The following is a 19,243-nucleotide window of genomic DNA, read 5'->3' on the forward strand; positions in this document are numbered from 1 at the left end:
GTGTGGTCAAATTTTTTCGTTTGTGTGTGAATAGGAGCACACATTTGTGAGTTCTCAAAAGTTACACACAAATCACGGCACATATTTGTAAATCTTAGTTTACGCTTGTGGATGTAAGCAAATCCCTCTCCATAGAAATCAGCTTGAATCTCTGACTTCATGAGGTAAATCATAAAACCAGCTGTGCAGTCCCTGAGTGTGGCCGTGGTCTGTGAGGACGATCGGCTCCACTTTCTGGAACCACAGCTGCTCCTCAGAGAAAAATTTAAAGTATATTTGAGGAGGCATCATGCTCCATAAAAATCCTCTAATCAAGACGACTGATCGCAATCAGGTGACACAGGTGCTTTTCACAGGTATGAATACACACAAAACATCTGAAAACGTCTGCCTGCTCAGTCCTCAACCTCAATTTGACACAAGTACACCCAGAACTGCAGTATGACAGTCAGAGTACACAAAGAATACATACAGAACTGCAGTATTACTGCCACAGTACACAGAGCACACACAGATTCGGTACTGTTGTTAAAGTACACAAAGAACTGCAGTACTGTTCTTAGAGTACACACAGAGCTGCATTGTGTGTGTACAGTGACAGTATGAGGTGTCAGCAGTACTGCAGTAGTGCTTCTGGGACTTTTCGGTACTGCATTATCTACAGTACTTGCCATTTGTCCTCACAATAGCAGTTAGCTGTTAGCTGACCCGGCTAACTGTGCCCGCTCCTTCACGGATCAGTACCGGAACTAGTCCGGATCAGATGCCCCTCCGCCGGTCACATAAACATCATTTCTGCCCTGGTGTCCCGATAAACCGGAGACCGGTAGCATCACGTCCTGGGAGCGTCCAAAAACCGACAGCCTGTCCAAACAAACAGTTAGCACGGAGCTAGCACGGCTCGGCCGCTCTTACCGTCCCGGTTTAAAGTCCACTTCAGGAGGCAGTCTCACGCTAACATCCCGGAGACCCGCAGGAGGAAAGACTCGGGCCTTCAGGGGCGGCGGAGGCCGCTCATCGTCCGCTCAGAGCGGGAAAAGCTGAGTTAAACAAAGTGGGCCAAGTTTGAACTTTGAGTCCTTTTTGTTATGGAGGAGCCGCGACCGCTGCCGCCGCCATCTTCTTTCTGTGTGTGTTACTGTGTTAGTGTTACTCTGTGTGTGTGTGTGTGTGTGTGTGTTACTCTGAGTGTGTGGGGGGGTTGGCCCTTCTCTGCACGTGTACTTTCCATCTCCTTCTCACTCAGGTGTTCTAGGATTCCGTGTTGAGGGTTGTATCGAAACGCTACAGTGACCCCACCAGAGTCCATTAATTTTCAGCTGTTTTTACAGTTGTGGTGTGATTTCTTGACAGTTTTGGTTATAATCATGTTGTCAGAAGCACAGCCTGTAAATAAAAGATGCCTTTCTGAAGCTCTTTAAAGTTCTTCTTTGTAATTTTTTTAGTCCAGTCCTTGTACCTGACCATTTTAACAGGAATGTTTTGGTTTGGTGACCCTCTGAACTCTGACCTCCAAATCATTCAAGCATAAAACGGCTCCTAACTCCAGGATTGTTTGTTGTTTCGACACATAACCGACAACTGAGCAAAGAACCAGTTTTAAGTTTTATCTTTAAGCCCTTTGTTACTACCTGCCTGCCACAAAAACATATAATTTGTTCCCACTTCTTTAGTTGAACCTGATAAAATTGGGAAAGCTAACGCAGTTTAACCAAAAAGTGATTAATAAAGAGCAATTAGCTGAAACTTGGCGTATCTCAGCATAGTGTGCAATGTGTCCTTAAAAATCTGAGAAAACTGAACAGAAGATCTTCTGAAGAAGTGTGAGACCTAAAAACACTACAGGATCTGAAAGTCCTTGCGAAAGAGGGATAAATCAGCTACAGCCACCAATGTCAACATAGGGTGTGGTTATAACCACACCCTTTTTGGCGCCTACCTCAAAGCACACTGTGCACTGCCGATCCTACGTGCTGCACAATAATATTCAATATTTAGTATTTACTGTTATATTCACATAGATTATCGTGATGATGTTGTTTATTATATTGCTCTCTTTTTTTGCTTGTGTTCTCTTTTTTCTTTCTCAACAGGTGATCCAGGTGATTGATATATGTATTTTTTGTCTGTTTGTTTTGTTGTTTTGTTGTTTTTTGCCCTTTATCACCGTTCCTCTTCCCCGCTGTTTTTCTTTCCCTACCTCTCTTTCTTTCTCCCTTTTCTTTCCCCCAGTCATGTCTGTCCCGTGTGTAGCAAGTGAAAATAAAATAAAATAAACAATAAAAGCAAAGGTGAATCAAATAGACCAATACGGCAAGGCCGGGATGGTCCATTTGGTAAAGTAAATCCGTTGGGCATCTTTCTTTACCTTTAGACAATAATTCTGATGGCAAAAGAACCAAACGGGACAGGCGGGAAAAAAATAAAAATTAAAAAATTAACCACGCCCCTAATAATGCAAACTTTAATCCAGGTGACTTATAAAACCATGCTCTCACTGTACAGTTGTTGTGAATGGATAAATTATCTCACGATTATTTTCTATAGAGACCAGAGCAGTTTGTGTATCAGGCTGTAAACATGATAGCGCTCACAGTGTTTATGAGCTCATCTGCTCAGGCTGGTCGTGATTACAAGTTTGACCAGACTGAAAAAACTAAAAGAACTGATATTTTTCAGTTTTACGTCACTTGTTTTAGTCTGTATCCTGTACCTTAAGATAATTTTTGGATCAATCTGCTATTTTAGTTTTGATTGAAAGTAGTTTTGGTTTGGAAATTTAACAATTAAAAATCGATGCTGATAAATATTCAGTGTGTTGATAAAGAAAAATCATATTTTTATGCTATGTGGATAAAACAGTTTAAAATACCACAGCTGTCATATTTAATTCTTCATGTTTCCTTCAGGGAAGCGACTATTTCAGCTTTTTTCCCCCCTGAAAATCACAGCAGGAAGTTGAGCCGCTCGGCGTTATTATTTTTTGAGCTTTTACTGTGAAAGGCCGCGCAGGAAGTGAGCCCTTTTAAATATGGCGGCGGCCGCAGACAGCTTGGTGATTTTCGCGGTGCTCTGAGTATTTTCGTGCCGCTCCCTCGTGCCTCGAGCTCGGTTCTGACGTCATGAGAAGCGCGGTGACGGGCCCCGTTTCCGGATGCTTCGTGTGAACCGGACGGCCGTGTTAGCGCTGCTCATCGTTAGCAGCTCCGTGTTCCTGCTATTCCAGCTGCACTACTACCGGAAGTACGTCAGCAAGGTGAGCCATACCCGTGTAAACGCTTTCGTGTGATGTCAGAGGCTCCCGGTGTGACCTAATCTGACGGTTTGTGATGTCACTAATGAACCATTAAAAGCTCACAGTGGCCAATCAGCCCTCTGCCCTTTCAGAATAAAATCCTAATCTGTGCATTAGCTGTTTCTGAGCATTCAGTTGCATTTGTGATGTCAGTATTATAGGAACCACACCAGGTCTCAGATTATAATTATGAGTTTAATGTGTTTGTGTCTGTGTCTGTGCAGAGCAGACACAGATAAACACACCTGCACAGGTCACAGGTGAAAGGACAGCTTTTCAGTGAGGGGTGGAGTCTACAGCAGGGCACAGTCTTCCTTAGGTAGAGTTTAGATGATGAATGTAAGATGGGTCATTCCTGAAGCTGCCGTACAGGTTTGTGTTCAGAGGCAGGTAAAGAGAGACAGAAGCACACCTGAGATTCCTTCACTGCAGTAAAGTTAACTTTAGTTATAACAGGCTTGTAAATGCTATCAGGTATGTGTACCTGAACATGAAGTTAAAATATTTTAGGTTAAATTCAGCCAATCAGGAAACATCTTCTGACGAAGATGCTCTTCATCATCATCATGCTGCCTTTGTGTTCCATCTCACTTGTACACTGATATTACCTATACATGAACATTACTCATGAAGAGATCCTGAATCGTCTATGTGCTCGAATTACAGTAACCGTGTCACACATGTGAGTATTTAACCATCCATCAGGACATGTCACAGTCTTAAGGTTGATCTTTTAGCCACGACACCCCCCAAAGTCCAGATGGGCAGCGTCAGCCTCTGAAGGTGAGTCATGCGGGAGCACGACCGTCATGGTGACACTGTTTTCTTCTATTCTCCTGCAGCACCCTGGCTCTCACATCCTCCGCCCAGCAGGTCACCTGACTCCAGGCCACCTGACCGCTAGCCAAGTCCAATGGGTAAGTCAGATCTGATGCTAGCTGCTGTTAGCTTAGCATCAATTGTTAGCAATTCAGATTTAAACTTTCACTTTGAAATGATCAAAATTACATCGTCACAAGGTAGAAAAACTGCATGCTGCTATGCCTGATGCAGCTCTCTGTCTTTCCACTTGCACATGACGTTCCCCTCTTAAATAAAGGTGAAGAACTTGTCAAATACATTTAAAACAAATCTTCATACATCTCGCTTCTCTTACACAAGATGTAGACATGAGTCATGAAATTTGTACAATGTGTAAACTTGTACTGTGGCTCCTAAAATTAGCTTGTTTTATACTTAATTGTTAAATGTTTTAACTCCTCCTTCCTGTCCTGACCATGGTTACCATGGTAACAGTTGCTTTGTTCCTCCCTGCAGCAGGTGGTGAAGAAGTTTCTAGCGTTAGTGCAGCACTTCAAGCTGCCACTGTTCCTCACCGACACCGCCGTGCTGGCACTGCTCTCCCAGGATGCTTTGCGGCAGCGTGACCGGCTGGTGCGCGAACCCCACTGCAGCTTTCTGTGCACAGGCCGAGCCGTCACGTCATTCGCTCTGCAGGCCAACCAATGGAAGTATGATGTGAGTGACGTGTTTGTTGTCTTCAAAGCGTGAGAAAATGCAGAACTTGAGTTTAAATAAAGCTTTTTGAAACCGTAATTGTTTGTTTCTCCGTCAGCCCGGCTTCCTATTGGCAGCTGAGCAGAAAGGCTTTGAGGTGATGGAGCTGCGGGGAGTGGACCCTCGACTCGCCAGCCTGGACACCCTATCGGGAGAGGACATTCCCCTGCACTTCTTGTTCCGCCTCCACAGTCATGTCATTCAGGTGGATGTGGCCAGATGTGCTGACGATCTGATTCAGGTGACAAAACAGCTGACGTTGTGACCTGTGCTCCTTGCAGGTGGTCTTCCTATATGAGCGCAGCGGGAATTACCTGTGGCATGGAGCGCTGCGCCTCAAAGGGGACGCAGACCGAAGCTTCGCTGCCTTCAAAGTGCTCGACTATGGGCGCTACGCTGGAGCCTACGACAGGTGCTGACATCACATGACTACGTTATGTGTGTAAATGAGACAAAAAAGGACATACTAATGAACTTCCTGTCATGTGACATCCCCTACAGGCCGCAGCTCATCCTGACCGTCCTTGATGGCCTGGACGTTCGAGTCCCGCGAAACATTTCCCGTTTTCTGGCCCAGCAGAAACACGCCCGCTTCCTAGAGTGCCGTTACCGTGATGCTCGCAATTTCCTGCAGGTCTGAATGAACGCTTCTTTTTATTAGAAAAAGAGAGGAGAAAGAGGAAATGAAAAATATTATAAACCGTTTTTTAAAACTTCCTTTTTCATGTGACTACTTCTCTGCAGCTCTACCCTGACGACTCGTCTGCAGCGGCGGTGGATTTCCGGAGGAAAGCAAAGGCGTTGCTTCATTTGACGGCTCAAACGCTTGCTCGCCTCGACGTTCCGTTCTGGCTCAGCAGCGGCACCTGCCTGGGTAACTCTGCCTCCTGACTCACTTGTGCAGGTTCAGCAAACCTTCCATCCATCCATCTATCTTCTTCCGCTTATCCGGGGCCGAGTCGCGGGGACAGCAGCCCAAGCAGAGAAGCCCAGCCCTCCCTCTCCCCAGCCACCTCCTCCAGCTTGTCTGGGGAACACCAAGGTGTTCCCAGGCCAGCCGAGAGATATAATCTCCCCAGCGTGTCCTGGGTCTGCCCCGGGGCCTTCTCCCAGTGGGACATGCCCAGAACACCTCACCCAGGAGGCGCCCAGGAGGCATCCTTGTCAGATGCCTGAACCACCTCAACTGGTTCCTTTCGATGTGGAGGAGAAGTGGCTCTACTCTGAGCCCCTCCTGAATGGCTGAACTTCTCACCCTATCCCTAAGGGAGAGGCCAGCCACCCTTCCGAGGAAGCCCCTTTCCGCCGCTTGTATCCGCAATCTTGTTCTTTCTACCCACAGCTCGTGGCCATAGGTGAGGGTAGGGACGTAGATCGAACTCGTAAATTCAGAGCTTCGCTTTTACACTCAGCTCTCTCTTCACCACAACAGACTGGTGCAGCACCAATTCATCTGTCGATCTCCCGCTCCCTTCTCCTGTCACTCGTGAACAAGACCCGACATACCTAAACTCCTCCACTTGGGGCAGGAACTTGTCCCCGCCCTGGAGTGGGCACTCCACCCTTTTCTGGCTGAAGACCATAGCCTCAGATTTGGAGGTGCTGATTCTCATTCCCACCGCTTCACACTCGGCTGCGAACCGTTCCAAGGCGAGCTGGAGGCCATCATCCGATGAAGTCAAAAGAACCACATCATCTGCAAAAAGCAGAGATGAGATCCTGAGACCACCCAAGCGAAAGCCTTCCGCCCCTTTGCTATGCCTAGAAATCCTGTCCATAAAAATTATGAACAGAATCGGTGACAAAGGGCAGCCCTGGCGGAGCCCATCACCCACCAGGAACGAGTCCGACTTATTCCTGGCTATGCGGACCAGGCACCTGCAACGGTTGTATAAGGACTGAATGGCCCGTAGCAATGGGCCAGACACCCCATACTCCCGGAGCACCTTCCACATGACCCCTTGAGAGGTACGGTCGAATGCCTTCTCCAAGTCCACAAAACACATGTAGACTGTTTGGGCAAACTCCCATGCACCACCAAGTATCCTTGAGAGGATGAAGAGCTGATCCAGTGTTCCGCGACCAGGACAAAAACCGCATTGCTCCTCCTGTATCTGAGGTTCAACTAACGGACGGACTCTCCTCTCCAGAACCATGGCTTAGACTTTCCCAGGGAGGCTGAGGAGTTGTTTTACTGCCTCTGTGACCTCGCCCCCGGAAATTGGCGGGTCATCGCTTTCGTCCCCAGACTCTGCTTCCTCCATGGAATACGTGCTAGTGGGATTAAGGAGGTCCTCGAAGTATTCCTTTCCACTGCCCGACAATTTTCTCAGTCGAAGTCAGCAGCGCTCCACCCGCACTATACACAGTGCAGGTAGAGCACCGCCTTCCCCTCCTGAGTCGCTTGACGGTTTGCCATAATCTCTCTCTGCTGTTTTTTGGTTTTTGTTTTTTTTGGGGTATTTTTAAGCAGGCTTTTATTTTGACACTGGTTGATTTCCTGATTTCCTGTTATCGGTCATATTTGTGTTTGATTCCGGGAAACAAGAATCTCTCAAGGGCTGCATCAGGAAGTGTGTCCACCACAGATTAGACATGCAGCGACCCCGCCATGGTGACCCTGGGTAAACCGCTGAAATCGCTCAAGTTCTTTTGGCGGTTTTTATTGTGAAACATACACAAGTGTCTGCAGTGCCTGTCGGAGCACTAAGGAAGAGTGAGACTCGCATGACTGGACTAAAATAGAGCAGGTTACTGCCTTGGAGACAGGAAGTGAAACACAGAGGTCACTGTCGCTTATAACGTTTACAACAGGTGTGTCAGGTATGCTGATGACTTCCTGCTTCCAACGTCAGAACCTCTGACTGTAGGTTGTCTACCCATTCCTGTTAAAGCTCCTGTGGAGGAGCATGTAACTAGTGAGTCACTCAGGTGTGCTACTGTAAGGTCACAAAGAGGTCAAACAGCTGTATGACATCCATAGTTTGTGCTGACATCACCTGTAATCAGGGTCACATGCCTTATTATCTGTGGTTTAAACATCTAGGTAAATCACATCTAAGGAAGTTGCACCTTAGTCAAAAAGACTAATTGATTCAGTGTGTGCAGGTAATCCTGTCCTCACACCTGTCTGTGTGTGTGTCACCTTCTCCAGGCTGGTTCAGGCAGTGCAGCATCATCTCATACAGCCGTGACGTTGACATTGGCATCTTCATCACCGACTACAGGCCTGACATCATCGCGGCATTCACAGACGCCGGCCTGACACTGAAACACAAGTTTGGAAAGGTCCAAAATCTTTATTTTTATCTTTTACTGTCTGAATTTCTTCTTTTTTCTACTTTTAACACCAAAAACATTTTCATGCTTCATCTTCAGTCACCAGCTTCAAACATCTACTGCAAAATATGTCTTTTATTCTTAAAACCTGTCTTATTGTGAAGTTTAGGGTGTATTCCAAAAAGTACCTACTATCTCCTGTTCCTAACCTCTTTTCATCGAGCTCAAGGAAAAGTGGGTAGGAGAATTACTGAGGACTTAGAAAAAGAGAAGAGTGGTGTGCTGAGGATTTGAACGACCTCACACTCATTTCTTAATATCGTGATGACGCATGTCCGCTATAGTGAAACTACAATGTGCAAAAGATGGACTACAAGGCGTGCATTACTTCTCCACAATGTATTCTGTTGTTTTATGGAGGTCATGTAAACATGTGAAAATCATTCATTTTTCATTAGAAAGGCTGGAATTTTAAAGAAGGAGGAACAGATTCACTAACGTCTTCATGCTGAGTGTTCAGAGGCAAGCCCACTTATTGCTCCTTGGTAACTGTTTCCATGAAACAGCAGAAATGACCTGAACCTTGCTGCTCTTTCTCAGCAGTGTTCACACAGCGAGCGACTTCTCTCTGCTGAATCTGTAACCGATAAAAGTGTTAGTGTGTTAGAGTAATGCTTGAATGTTGCACTATGCTGTTAAAACTACCAAGTGATGCACTTATACATACAACTGTCACAACTGGGACTTCTCATAATATAACGGTAAATAATGTTTGTCTTCTGAAATTCTCACCAGATGTCAGTAATAACCCATCCAATCCACACATGGAAAGAAATCACACCAGTCTATCAGTGATTATAAGTCAATCCTGCCACTTAGTGCAAATTAATATCAGCTCAGTCAGTCCCAACTGATGGCTAATAAAAGGTGCCCAATTATCAAGTTGTCACACAGAAACCTCTCATGATGGGTAAAACCAGTGAGCTCTCCCAAGACTATCATAACCTTATTGTTGCAAAAACATACTGATGAATTTCTAAAATAGTAAAGGTTCCATTGAGTACTGTTGGGCTCAATATCCGGAAATGGAAAGAACATAATTTCACCATAAACCGTCCGCGACCAGGTGCTCCCTGCAAGATTTCAGACAGGGGAGTGAAAAAAAAAATCAGATTTTGAAGAGCTGTTGTAGAGAGCTACAGAAAGACCTGAATCAGCAGGTATGATTGTTTCAAAGAAAACGATAAGTAATGCACTAAAACGCTGTGGCGCATATAAACGCTCATCATGGAAGACTCCATTACTGACTCCATCTTGAAGCTTGGTCCAGATGGCATCAGCTTGAGGCTTCTCAAGTCCAATGCAGGATAAATCAATACATCTTTAGCCTGAGCCTGAAGCTAGGTAGAATGCCACAGCTGTGGAAAACATCTTGTGTGGTGCCAGTTCCCAAGAGGCCACAGCCAAAGGACTTCAACAGCTATAGGCCAGTGGCTCTGACATCACATCTGATAAAGATCCTGGAGAGGCTAGTCCTTGCTCATCTTCAGCTGCAAGTGAGCTCACTGCTGGACCCACTCCAGTTCACTTATCGCCCCAGCCGGTCAACAGATGATGCCATTGCCACCACCCTACACCTGGCTCTCACTCACCTGGACAATAAGGACATGTATGTACGAATGCTGTTCATAGATTTCACTTCAGCATTCAACACAATCATTCCTCAACACCTGACTGGAAAACTGAGCCTGCTGGACCTGAACATTTCGTTCTGCAACTGGATCCTGGACTTTCTGATGGAGAGGCCTCAGAGAGTCCAGATCGGTAACTGCATCTCCAACACCACCATATTGAATACTGGAGCCCCTCAGGGCTGTGTGCTCATCCCACTGCTGTTCATTCATGTTCTGTGCAGCAATGCACAGTTCAAACCAAATCATCAAGTTCGCTGATGACACAACTGTGGTGGGTCTCATCAGCAAAAGCAATGAGTCAGCATACAGAGAGGAGGTGCAGCAGCTAACGGGCTGTTGTAGAGTCAACAACCTGTCTCTGAACGTGGACAAAACAAAAGAGATGATTGTCAACTTCAGGAGAGCACAGAGAGATCACTGTCCACTTAACATCAATGAATCCTCTCTGGAGGTTGTCAAAAGCACCAAATTCCTTGGTGTTCACCTGGCGGAGACCCTCTCCTGGTCCCTCATCACCAGCTCCATAACTACCTCCATAACACTCAATGACTAGACTGGCACACACACACACACACACCCTCACACACGTCACTACATTATCTGCACAATGGCATGTGCAGACACCTCACCAGTGTTGGGAAGGTTACTTTTAAAATGTATTCCACTACAGATTACAGAATACATGCCCCAAAATGTATTTTGTAACGTATTCCATTACGTTACTCAATAAGAGTAACGTATTCTGAATACTTTGGATTACTTAATAACAGTGGCTTGCATAATATACAGTGGCTTGCAAAAGTATTCGGCCCCCTTGAACTTCTCCACATTTTGTCACATTACAGCCACAAACATGAATCAATTTTATTGGAATTCCACGTGAAAGACCAATACAAAGTGGTGTACACGTGAGAAGTGGAACGAAAATCATCCATGATTCCAAACATTTTTTACAAATAAATAACTGCAAAGTGGGGTGTGCGTAATTATTCAGCCCCCTGAGTCAATACTTTGTAGAACCACCTTTTGCTGCAATTACAGCTGCCAGTCTTTTAGGGTATGTTTCTACCAGCTTTGCACATCTACAGACTGAAATCCTTGCCCATTCTTCTTTGCAAAACAGCTCCAGCTCAGTCAGATTAGATGGACAGCGTTTGTGAACAGCAGTTTTCAGATCTTGCCACAGATTCTCAATTGGATTTAGACACCAGACAGGTCAGGGATAAAGTTATTGAGAAATTTAAAGCAGGCTTAGGCTACAAAAAGATTTCCCAAGCCTTGAACATCCCACTGAGCACTGTTCAAGCGATCATTCAGAAATGGAAGGAGTATGGCACAACTGTAAACCTACCAAGATAAGGCCGTCCACCTAAACTCACAGGCCGAACAAGGAGAGCGCTGATCAGAAATGCAGCCAAGAGGCCCAGGTGGGGGAATCTGTCCATAGGACAACTATTAGTCGTGCACTAGACAAAGTTGGCCTTTATGGAAGAGTGGCAAAAAGAAAGCCATTGTTAACAGAAAACCATAAGAAGTCCTGTTTGCAGTTTGCCACAAGCCATGTGGGGGACACAGCAAACATGTGGAAGAAGGTGCTCTGGTCAGATGAGACCAAAATGGAACTTTTTGGCCAAAATGCAAAACGCTATGTGTGGCGGAAAACTAACACTGCACATCACTCTGAACACACCATCCCCACTGTCAAATATGGTGGTGGCAGCATCACGCTCTGGGGGTGCTTCTCTTCAGCAGGGACGCTGAAAGCTGGTAGAGACATACCCTAAAAGACTGGCAGCTGTAATTGCAGCAAAAGGTGGTTCTCCAAAGTATTGACTCAGGGGGCTGAATAATTACGCACACCCCACTTTGCAGTTATTTATTTGTAAAAAATGTTTGGAATCATGTATGTGGATTTTCATTCCACTTCTCACGTGTACACCACTTTGTATTGGTCTTTCACGTGGAATTCCAATAAAATTGATTCATGTTTGTGGCTGTACTGTGACAAAATGTGGAAAAGTTCAAGGGGGCCGAATACTTTTGGAAGCCACTGTATATTATCAAGCTTTTTACAACTGCATGAATGTAATAATAATAATGAAAATAATGTATACTTTATTGATCCCTGTGGGGAAATTCTTCTCTGCATTTAACCCATTCACTCAGTGAAGCAGTGGGCAGCCACCAGTGCGGCGCCCGGGGAGCAGTGTGTGGGGACGGTACCTTGCTCAGGGGTACTATTGCTGTGTGATTTATTACTATTACTGAAGATTACTCGCCATACCAATACCAACTAGATTTTTAAATCTTAATATAATGAGTAACAATAGTGTAGACATTAGGTAAGGCTGCACTTGTTGCAGTGATCTCGTGTAGAAAATGATTCCCCGCATATATAAAACAGGTCCGCAACTCCAAACCGTAGTTAAGGGACCTCTGGCTAATACGTCGGGTTCCATGTTGGGCTCGTAGCCGAAAACTAGCTTTACTTTGTTGTCTGGGTCAACTTTGCTAGCGAGAGACAGAGAGAGGCGTTGAAAGGCTGCTCCAACGGAACTTATTGTTTCGGAGGAAAACACGAACACAGTACACAGTCGAGTCTTAATAGCATACTTACAACTGGACTACACTGCCCATGAGGCTACATTCTTTAGGGCTATGCCTGTCACACTCTGCCTATTGCCTTCATATTAAATAATTTTTTGAACAATAATTTTTAAAAATAATTCTTCACATCATTATGCGGGCCGCAAGTAGAAGTGACATGGGCTGCGAGATTGAGACCCAGGCATTAGAGCCTCTTAATGCGTGTTTTGTTTGGGTTTCCACCAGCGTGGAATTACCAAAAATAGAGAGGGCATAGCCTAACATATGAAACAGGAAAAGACCACCATGTAATCCATTTATTTCAACAAAGTAACTGTATTCTGAATACCACCTTTTTAAATGGTAAATGTAACGGAATACAGTTACTCATATTTTGTATTTTAAATACGTAACGCCGGTTCATGTATTCCGTTACTCCCCAACACTACACCTCACACACCTTCATACATCAGTTACATACATAAGTTGTTGCTTTTGCTTTTTTGCACAGTGCTCAGTCTTTTTTGCACAACCCATTGTCATTGTTGCACTTTTCTGTTGCACTGTCTTGTGTCTGTATCATTCTGTTCTGTTTGGTGTCGCATTGTTTTTCACACTTGCACTTTATGTAGTCCTGTGTTGATTTTCCTCCAAGATCATGGTGCTACATAATCTTGGAGGAACGCTGTCTCGTGTCACTGTGTACTGTACCACTGCACATGATTGAAATGACAGTAAATCCACTTGACTTGATTTGACTTGATATTTATATCTAAATGATCTAAATCATATTTCTTCTACCTTGTATAGTGTGTATTTTCTTCTATTTTTCCATAGTACTGTTGTTCTTAGGTATGCTGGATCTCTTTATTCATTCCTGGCCCGTCTACTTTTCTGCTGTAACAATGAATTTCCCATCGTGGGACTAATAAACCCTATCTTATGTCTGGTCAGATGAGTCCAAAATTAAACTCTTTGGATGCCATAATATGTTTTAACATCATCATACGTTTGGAGGTCAAAGGGAACTATATATCACCCCCAAAACACTAATAGAGAAGTTTGGAGTTGGGAACATCATGGTGTGGGGCTCTTTTTCAGCATACAGCACTGACGGACTTCATATAACTGAAGGAAGGATGAATGGAAAAATGTACAGAGAAATTCCTGATAAAAATCTGCTGCCATCTACCAGGATGATGAAGATGAAACGAGATGAAAGAAAACTCTCAGCTGGTGTCAGAGATAGGAAATAAAGCTGCTGGAATGGCCCAGGGAATCAGCTGACCTCAACCAACTGAAAAGAACTCAAGGTCAAAGTTCATAGACGGGACCCACAGAACCTTCACGGTTTGAAGACTGTTTGTGTGGAAGAATGGACCAAAATCACACCTGAGCAATGCTGTGACTAGTTTCTCCATACAGGAGAAGCTGAATATGAAGCTGTGATCACCAACAAAGGCTTTGTATAAAGTATTAATTCAATTTCACTAAGTGTCTTCATTTATTTTCTCTGTGTCATTTATCATTATTACACATTTATGGACATCTATGGTTTGATTCCTTTGCATATGTGGATTGGATGGGTTATCACTCACATCTGGTGAGAATTTATTATCAATCGCACCTTCAGAAATATATTTACTTTGAACTTACTTAAATTACTTATTTTACCCTCTGTATATTTACTTTGTTTCCTGCAGCCTGTTAAGGATTTCTGTAAAATTCCCTCCATCGTAACTGATCCCAGCTGACCTGAAGTAAACATGAATCCTAAAGACTGTAATACAACAGTGATCATACAGAACCTTAAACACTCTTTGATCACTTATTATAAATCATAATCTTGAACTCAGTGTTCTACTTTCTTCATGCAGCAACAACATCAAGTAGTTTTAGAAGTTTTAATCCAGCAGCTTGATGTTCAGAGTTCGGCTGTGAATTTAACAGCTGCTGATAAAAACTATAAATATATCCACAGGTTATGGATAAAATGGAAAATGCAGTTAGAAGGAACATCAAAGTCGATCCCACCCACTTCGATTATGTCAGTGTTTTCATAAATGGTTGGATGGTTGTTTGCAATGAATTATAGGACACATTTTCTCCTGTCCTTACATAGAGGATGCTAGTGTTTGGAGTCATGTCTCTTAGTGAGGAAACTTCCAGAGAAACATGGACTTTTGGAATGCACCCTTAGTTTCCTCTCCTTTATTCTGAAATCATTTTATTGTGAAGTTTAGTTTTCTGTCTTTTATTCTGAAAGTGGGTGTTTTATTGTAAAAGGTGGAGGACAGTCTGGAGCTGTCATTTCTGATTGAAGATGTGAAGCTGGACGTTTTTTTCTTCTACGACAACGGCGATATCATGTGGAATGGCGGGACGCAGGCAAAGAGTGGCAGGAAGTTCAAGTAAAATCCTTTCACCTTAAATATTTGTACAGACAGCGTAATCGTCATGCCGTTTATTTCTACGTAATGTCATTACCTTCTGTCAGGTCACTTTGTCAACCCTGCTGCAGGTTGAAGTTTTTTTTGTTTGTTATTTTTTGTTATCTCCAGGTACATCTTTCCACGCTTCTCGCTGTGCTGGGCGGAGCTTCTTGAGCTGAAAGTGCGTGTTCCATGTGAGACGCTTGACTACGTGACAGCAAACTATGGCACCTCCTGGAACATCCCACTGAGGGTCTGGGACTGGAAGTCATCACCAAGCAATGTGCAAGAGAATGGAGTGTGGCCTGTGGCAGAGTGGGCAGAGCTTATCCAGGTGTACTGACTGATATTTTATTATCAGCTGTCAGTCAGCTGACCGGGACCACACACACGATTCTGTTGTTGAAACAAACTAATAAAAGTTGTTTGGTTTTTTTTTTTGTTTAAATGGTGACTCATCATTGTAACAGGATGTGATGGAATCAGTAACATCCCTATTTATATGGCCCATTAATCATGTTATAGTGATTTAAATTTGACATTGTACACAGCTGCAAACATTTGTAAACATTTTAAAAACAATACAACCAGCAGGAAATCTAAATTTTATTGTTTAGGGACAGATTGGTAGTCTGGATGTAAACAGTGACACACCAGACTTCATTCATATATTACGCATTTTTACTCGTGATCAAACTAACAGAACGTCTGCAGTCTGATCATTAGGTGTCTTCTTCCCATCAGACTCCATTCAAAGTTCCGTTTATACTATTCCTTGTGGTGCAATAAAAGTATTAACATTATTTTATTAGATCAGTACTACTTTTGCCTCCAGGCTTTGATAGTTATGTTAATTAATCTAGGTCAACTCTCCACAACTCCATTCATCTTCTCACTTTTTACTTCTTTTAGTCTCTTTACTGAGCAATAAAAGCCAGAAGCCATTGTGATTTCCAAATCAGACTCTATTCATTTTAGCACCATTTTTACCATTTCTTGTCGCGCAATAAAAATATCAACATAAATTTGTTATGAGGGGCCACCTCTCCACCAGGTTCTATTGAGTTCTTCCCACTATTTTTCAGTGGGCTGAAGTTATTTTACGGTAAATCTCAATTTATTATATCAACACATTTCTACCTTTAATTATTACCATTAATTCGTTCTGTGGGTCACCTCACCACCAGACTCTATTCATATTCTCACGAGCTTTACTCCTTTAGTCTTATTACTGACAAATAATAAAAGCCAGATGCCAGTGTGATCTCCCAATCAGACTCAATTCTCTCTGTGCCCATTTTTACTTGAACAGCGTCAGTTACAGATCAGTGATGACTAAGAGTCAATGTCATGTCCAAACCAGACTCCATTCATTTTAACACCGTTTATACTCTCCTAGTTTCAGTCTTTCAGCCCTGCTTCCGGGTCCGGTTCGGCTCTCAGTCCGATGTCACTCTGCCGCCGGTTCGGCCTGCCGCTCCTTGTGGACTACGATGCCCTTGCTGATAAGGTCCGGAATCTCCACGGCGAGCCACGGTCCGAGTCCGAGCGCCATGAGGTGCGCGAGCCCGAACCGCGGCGCGTTCCGGGCCCAGAGCGGCGCGAAGTGTTCGGTGAGGCAGATTTTCCCGCCGCGGTACATTTTGGCGGTCTTCCCGTCCAGCTCTGGAACTGCCACCTCGGGCGCGGTGTCCGGGTACGTCACAGGGATATCGAACTCTAGCCGGAACTCGTAGCGCAGCAACTCGTGGATGTACCAGCACGTGCCAGTCCAGCGCGTGCCGTCGGCGTTGGACTCGAGGCGGAACCAGTCGTTGTCGGCCGCCTTGTTCTGCTCCACGAAGTGGATCAACGCCTGGTACTCCTCCTTCAGCCGCTGCGGCCACAGCGCGCGGTCTCGCGGCCCCGCGTGCGTCTTCAGCAGCGGGATCTGCGACACGGCCTTGCGCGTGGCCTCGTCCGCCATGATGCGCAGGAGAGTGAACGGGTCTGACTTTAGTTCGGTTCGGTCCGGAACCCTCAGGTGTGCTCTGAGGACTGACGTGGACTTCACCGGGAGCGGATCCGGCCAACAACCTCCGCTTCCGCTTCCGGGTTTTCAAAACAAAAGCCTCAGTTTGCCTTTGTTTGTTCTGTTATTTTTTACCTTCAAAGTTTATAACAGGCAGGTGACAAACAGCAAAACTGCCCACCTGAGCAGCAACAGATCCGTCACAGTTATAAATTATTATGAGTTTGTACAGCTTTACACAAAAAGCTGATCTATAATCAATCAATAACTAGTGACGTCAGATGATCGAACAGAAAAATTGATTCCTGTTAATGATTACCATATACTTTAAAATACAGGCACCTGATGAGTCATGCGGGTTATTTAAGTTGAACACTGATGGTCCTGCTGGTATACATACAGGTGCCATTAGTCCGATTAATCCCATCCTCTGGTTGGATGAGAATGTGCCGATGTTTTCCTCCTTCCATGGGAACCCCCAGGGGGATCAGCCTGAAGCTGAAGAGGAGGATTTCATTTTTAACCTAAACATTAAATCTGCAGTCAGCAAGACAATCTCCATGCCTCCTCAGGCTGGCATCCTTTCCCCAGGCAGAGAGAGTTGCACTGAGCATCTGCAGAGTTCTCCATCAAGAACCGCAAGTTCAACGGTTATCCATCCATCCATCTTCTTCTGCTTATCCGGGGCCGGGTCGCAGGGGCAGCAGAGAAGCCCAGACCTCCCTCTCCCCAGCCACCTCCTCCAACTTCTCCGGGGAACACCAAGGTGTTCCCAGGCCAGCCAAGAGATATAATCTCTCCAGTCTGTCTGTCCCGGGGCTTCCTCCCGGTGGGACATCCCTGGAACACCTCACCCAGGAGGTGCCCAGGAGGCACCCTTGTCAGATGTCTGAACCATCTCAACTATCTCTTCGATGTGGAGGAGCAGCGGCTCTACTCTGAGCCCCTCCCAGATGACGGAACTTCCCACCCTATCTCTAAGGGAGAGGCCAGCCACCCTTCGGAGGAAGCCCATTTCTGCCGCTTGTGTCCGTGATCTCGTTCTTTCGGTCACTACCCACAGCTCGTGGCCATAGGTGAGGGTAGGGACGTAGATCGACCGGTAAATTGAGAGCTTCGTTCTTACGCTCAGCTCTCTCTTCTCCATAACAGACCGGTGCAGCGTCTTCATCACTGCAGCTGCAGCACCAATCCGTCTGTCGATCTCCTGCACCCTTCTCCCATCACTCGTGAACAAAACCCCGGGATACTTAAACTCCTCCACTTGGGGCAGGAACTCGTCCCTGACCCGAAGTGGGCACTCCACCCTTTTCCAGGTGAGAACCATGGCCTCAGATTTGGAGGTGCTGATTCTCATTCCTACCGCTTCACACTTGGCTGCGAACCGTTCCAAAGCAAGCTGGAGGCCATCACCCGATGAAGCCAAAAGAACCACATCATCCACAAAAAGCAGAGAGGTTCAACAGTTACTGTTTGTTAATGTTGATAAAGGTTGAAATCAGATGTTAAAATGGCTGACCCCAGCCTCCCCTCCTCATGTCTGTAAATGATTCTGCTGGGAATCCTGATGTGCAGCAGCTGGAAAAGGTGTGTGACCGTCACATGCTGAGCAGAGCAGAAACCTGACCCTACAATCTAACTGAGTGCTGCATGTTTCACTCTGACATCACTGTTGTTTTCTATGATTTGGGGTTGGCATGATGCAGACATGAAGCAGAATGAACAGCTTCAGTGTTCTTCTGATTCACACATAGACACTTTGACTGTGGTTGTGTCTAGGTGTGTGTGCTGAAGTTCACTGATACACCTTTGCATCTACAGGTAACACTGAGCTGAGAATGGAGATCTACCTGATAGGTTACAGCTGATGTCAGGTGTTCAGATTCAGATTCAGAAGACTTTATTTATCCCCGAAGGGCAATTAAGAGACTCACCTTGCCGACCGTACATACAATACACAAACATCACATTGGGGAGACAGGTCAGGCTAGGTAGCTGTCCGGTCAGCCGCACGAGCAGCGACCCAGAACCGAAAAATGGAAAATACACAACATCAGGAAAGACAAGGAGAAAAAAGAACTCCCCCCAGACTGAGCTCCAACAAGGAGATCAGTTTGAGAACAGAAAAAAAAAACACCTCTGCGCATAGCACATGAAAAACTCTTATTACACCATAGAAACACATGACAAGCAACAGGGATGGGTAAAAGGTGAGAGACAGCCAGTGTAGACAGCGCATCCGGGCCTGCAGCATATGCGCTGGTCCCCTTGATCCACCGTCTGCATTAGGAGGGAATAAGCGTCGAAGGCGTTTGGTGGGGGAGGGGGGATGAGTGTACATCTGCATGTGTATATGTGTGTGTGTGTGTCCAGAGTTCAGCTGAGACAG

General features: G+C 45.2%; 2 protein-coding genes across 3 annotated transcripts; one reads left to right on the plus strand and one right to left on the minus strand.

The window, feature by feature from the left end:
- The first annotated feature begins 2,998 nt into the window (after positions 1-2,998).
- fktn (fukutin) lies at positions 2,999-15,291 on the plus strand. Of its 2 annotated transcripts, none has more exons than XM_003453640.5 (10): positions 2,999-3,256; positions 4,138-4,212; positions 4,613-4,813; positions 4,911-5,057; positions 5,134-5,264; positions 5,354-5,486; positions 5,597-5,726; positions 8,007-8,140; positions 14,698-14,822; positions 14,973-15,291. In XM_003453640.5, the coding sequence occupies exons 1-10, from the start codon at positions 3,155-3,157 to the stop codon at positions 15,184-15,186; spliced, it is 1,392 nt and encodes a 463-aa protein (XP_003453688.1). In that variant the 5' UTR covers positions 2,999-3,154; the 3' UTR covers positions 15,187-15,291. The 2 variants fall into 2 exon arrangements, with proteins under 2 accessions (XP_003453688.1, XP_005458401.1); XM_005458344.4 differs by having other exon boundaries at positions 4,616-4,813.
- Positions 15,292-15,436: 145 nt separating this feature from the next.
- ufc1 (ubiquitin-fold modifier conjugating enzyme 1) lies at positions 15,437-16,946 on the minus strand. Its single transcript, XM_003453616.5, has one exon. The coding sequence runs from the start codon at positions 16,807-16,809 to the stop codon at positions 16,294-16,296; it is 516 nt and encodes a 171-aa protein (XP_003453664.1). The 5' UTR covers positions 16,810-16,946; the 3' UTR covers positions 15,437-16,293.
- Positions 16,947-19,243: the final 2,297 nt, after the last annotated feature.

The sequence above is a fragment of the Oreochromis niloticus genome, linkage group LG7 (genome assembly GCF_001858045.2).
Source record: "Oreochromis niloticus isolate F11D_XX linkage group LG7, O_niloticus_UMD_NMBU, whole genome shotgun sequence".
Classification (NCBI taxonomy): domain Eukaryota; kingdom Metazoa; phylum Chordata; class Actinopteri; order Cichliformes; family Cichlidae; genus Oreochromis; species Oreochromis niloticus.

Excerpts from the sequence above, each read along its gene's own strand:
- fktn (XM_003453640.5), top strand. The coding sequence starts at position 3,155 with ATGCTTCGTGTGAACCGGACGGCCGTGTTAGCGCTGCTCATCGTTAGC. Across the intron at positions 5,058-5,133 it reads TCCACAGTCATGTCATTCAG|GTGGTCTTCCTATATGAGCG; the intron begins GTGGATGTGGCC and ends TGCTCCTTGCAG. Across the intron at positions 5,487-5,596 it reads ATGCTCGCAATTTCCTGCAG|CTCTACCCTGACGACTCGTC; the intron begins GTCTGAATGAAC and ends ACTTCTCTGCAG.
- ufc1 (XM_003453616.5), bottom strand. The coding sequence starts at position 16,809 with ATGGCGGACGAGGCCACGCGCAAGGCCGTGTCGCAGATCCCGCTGCTG.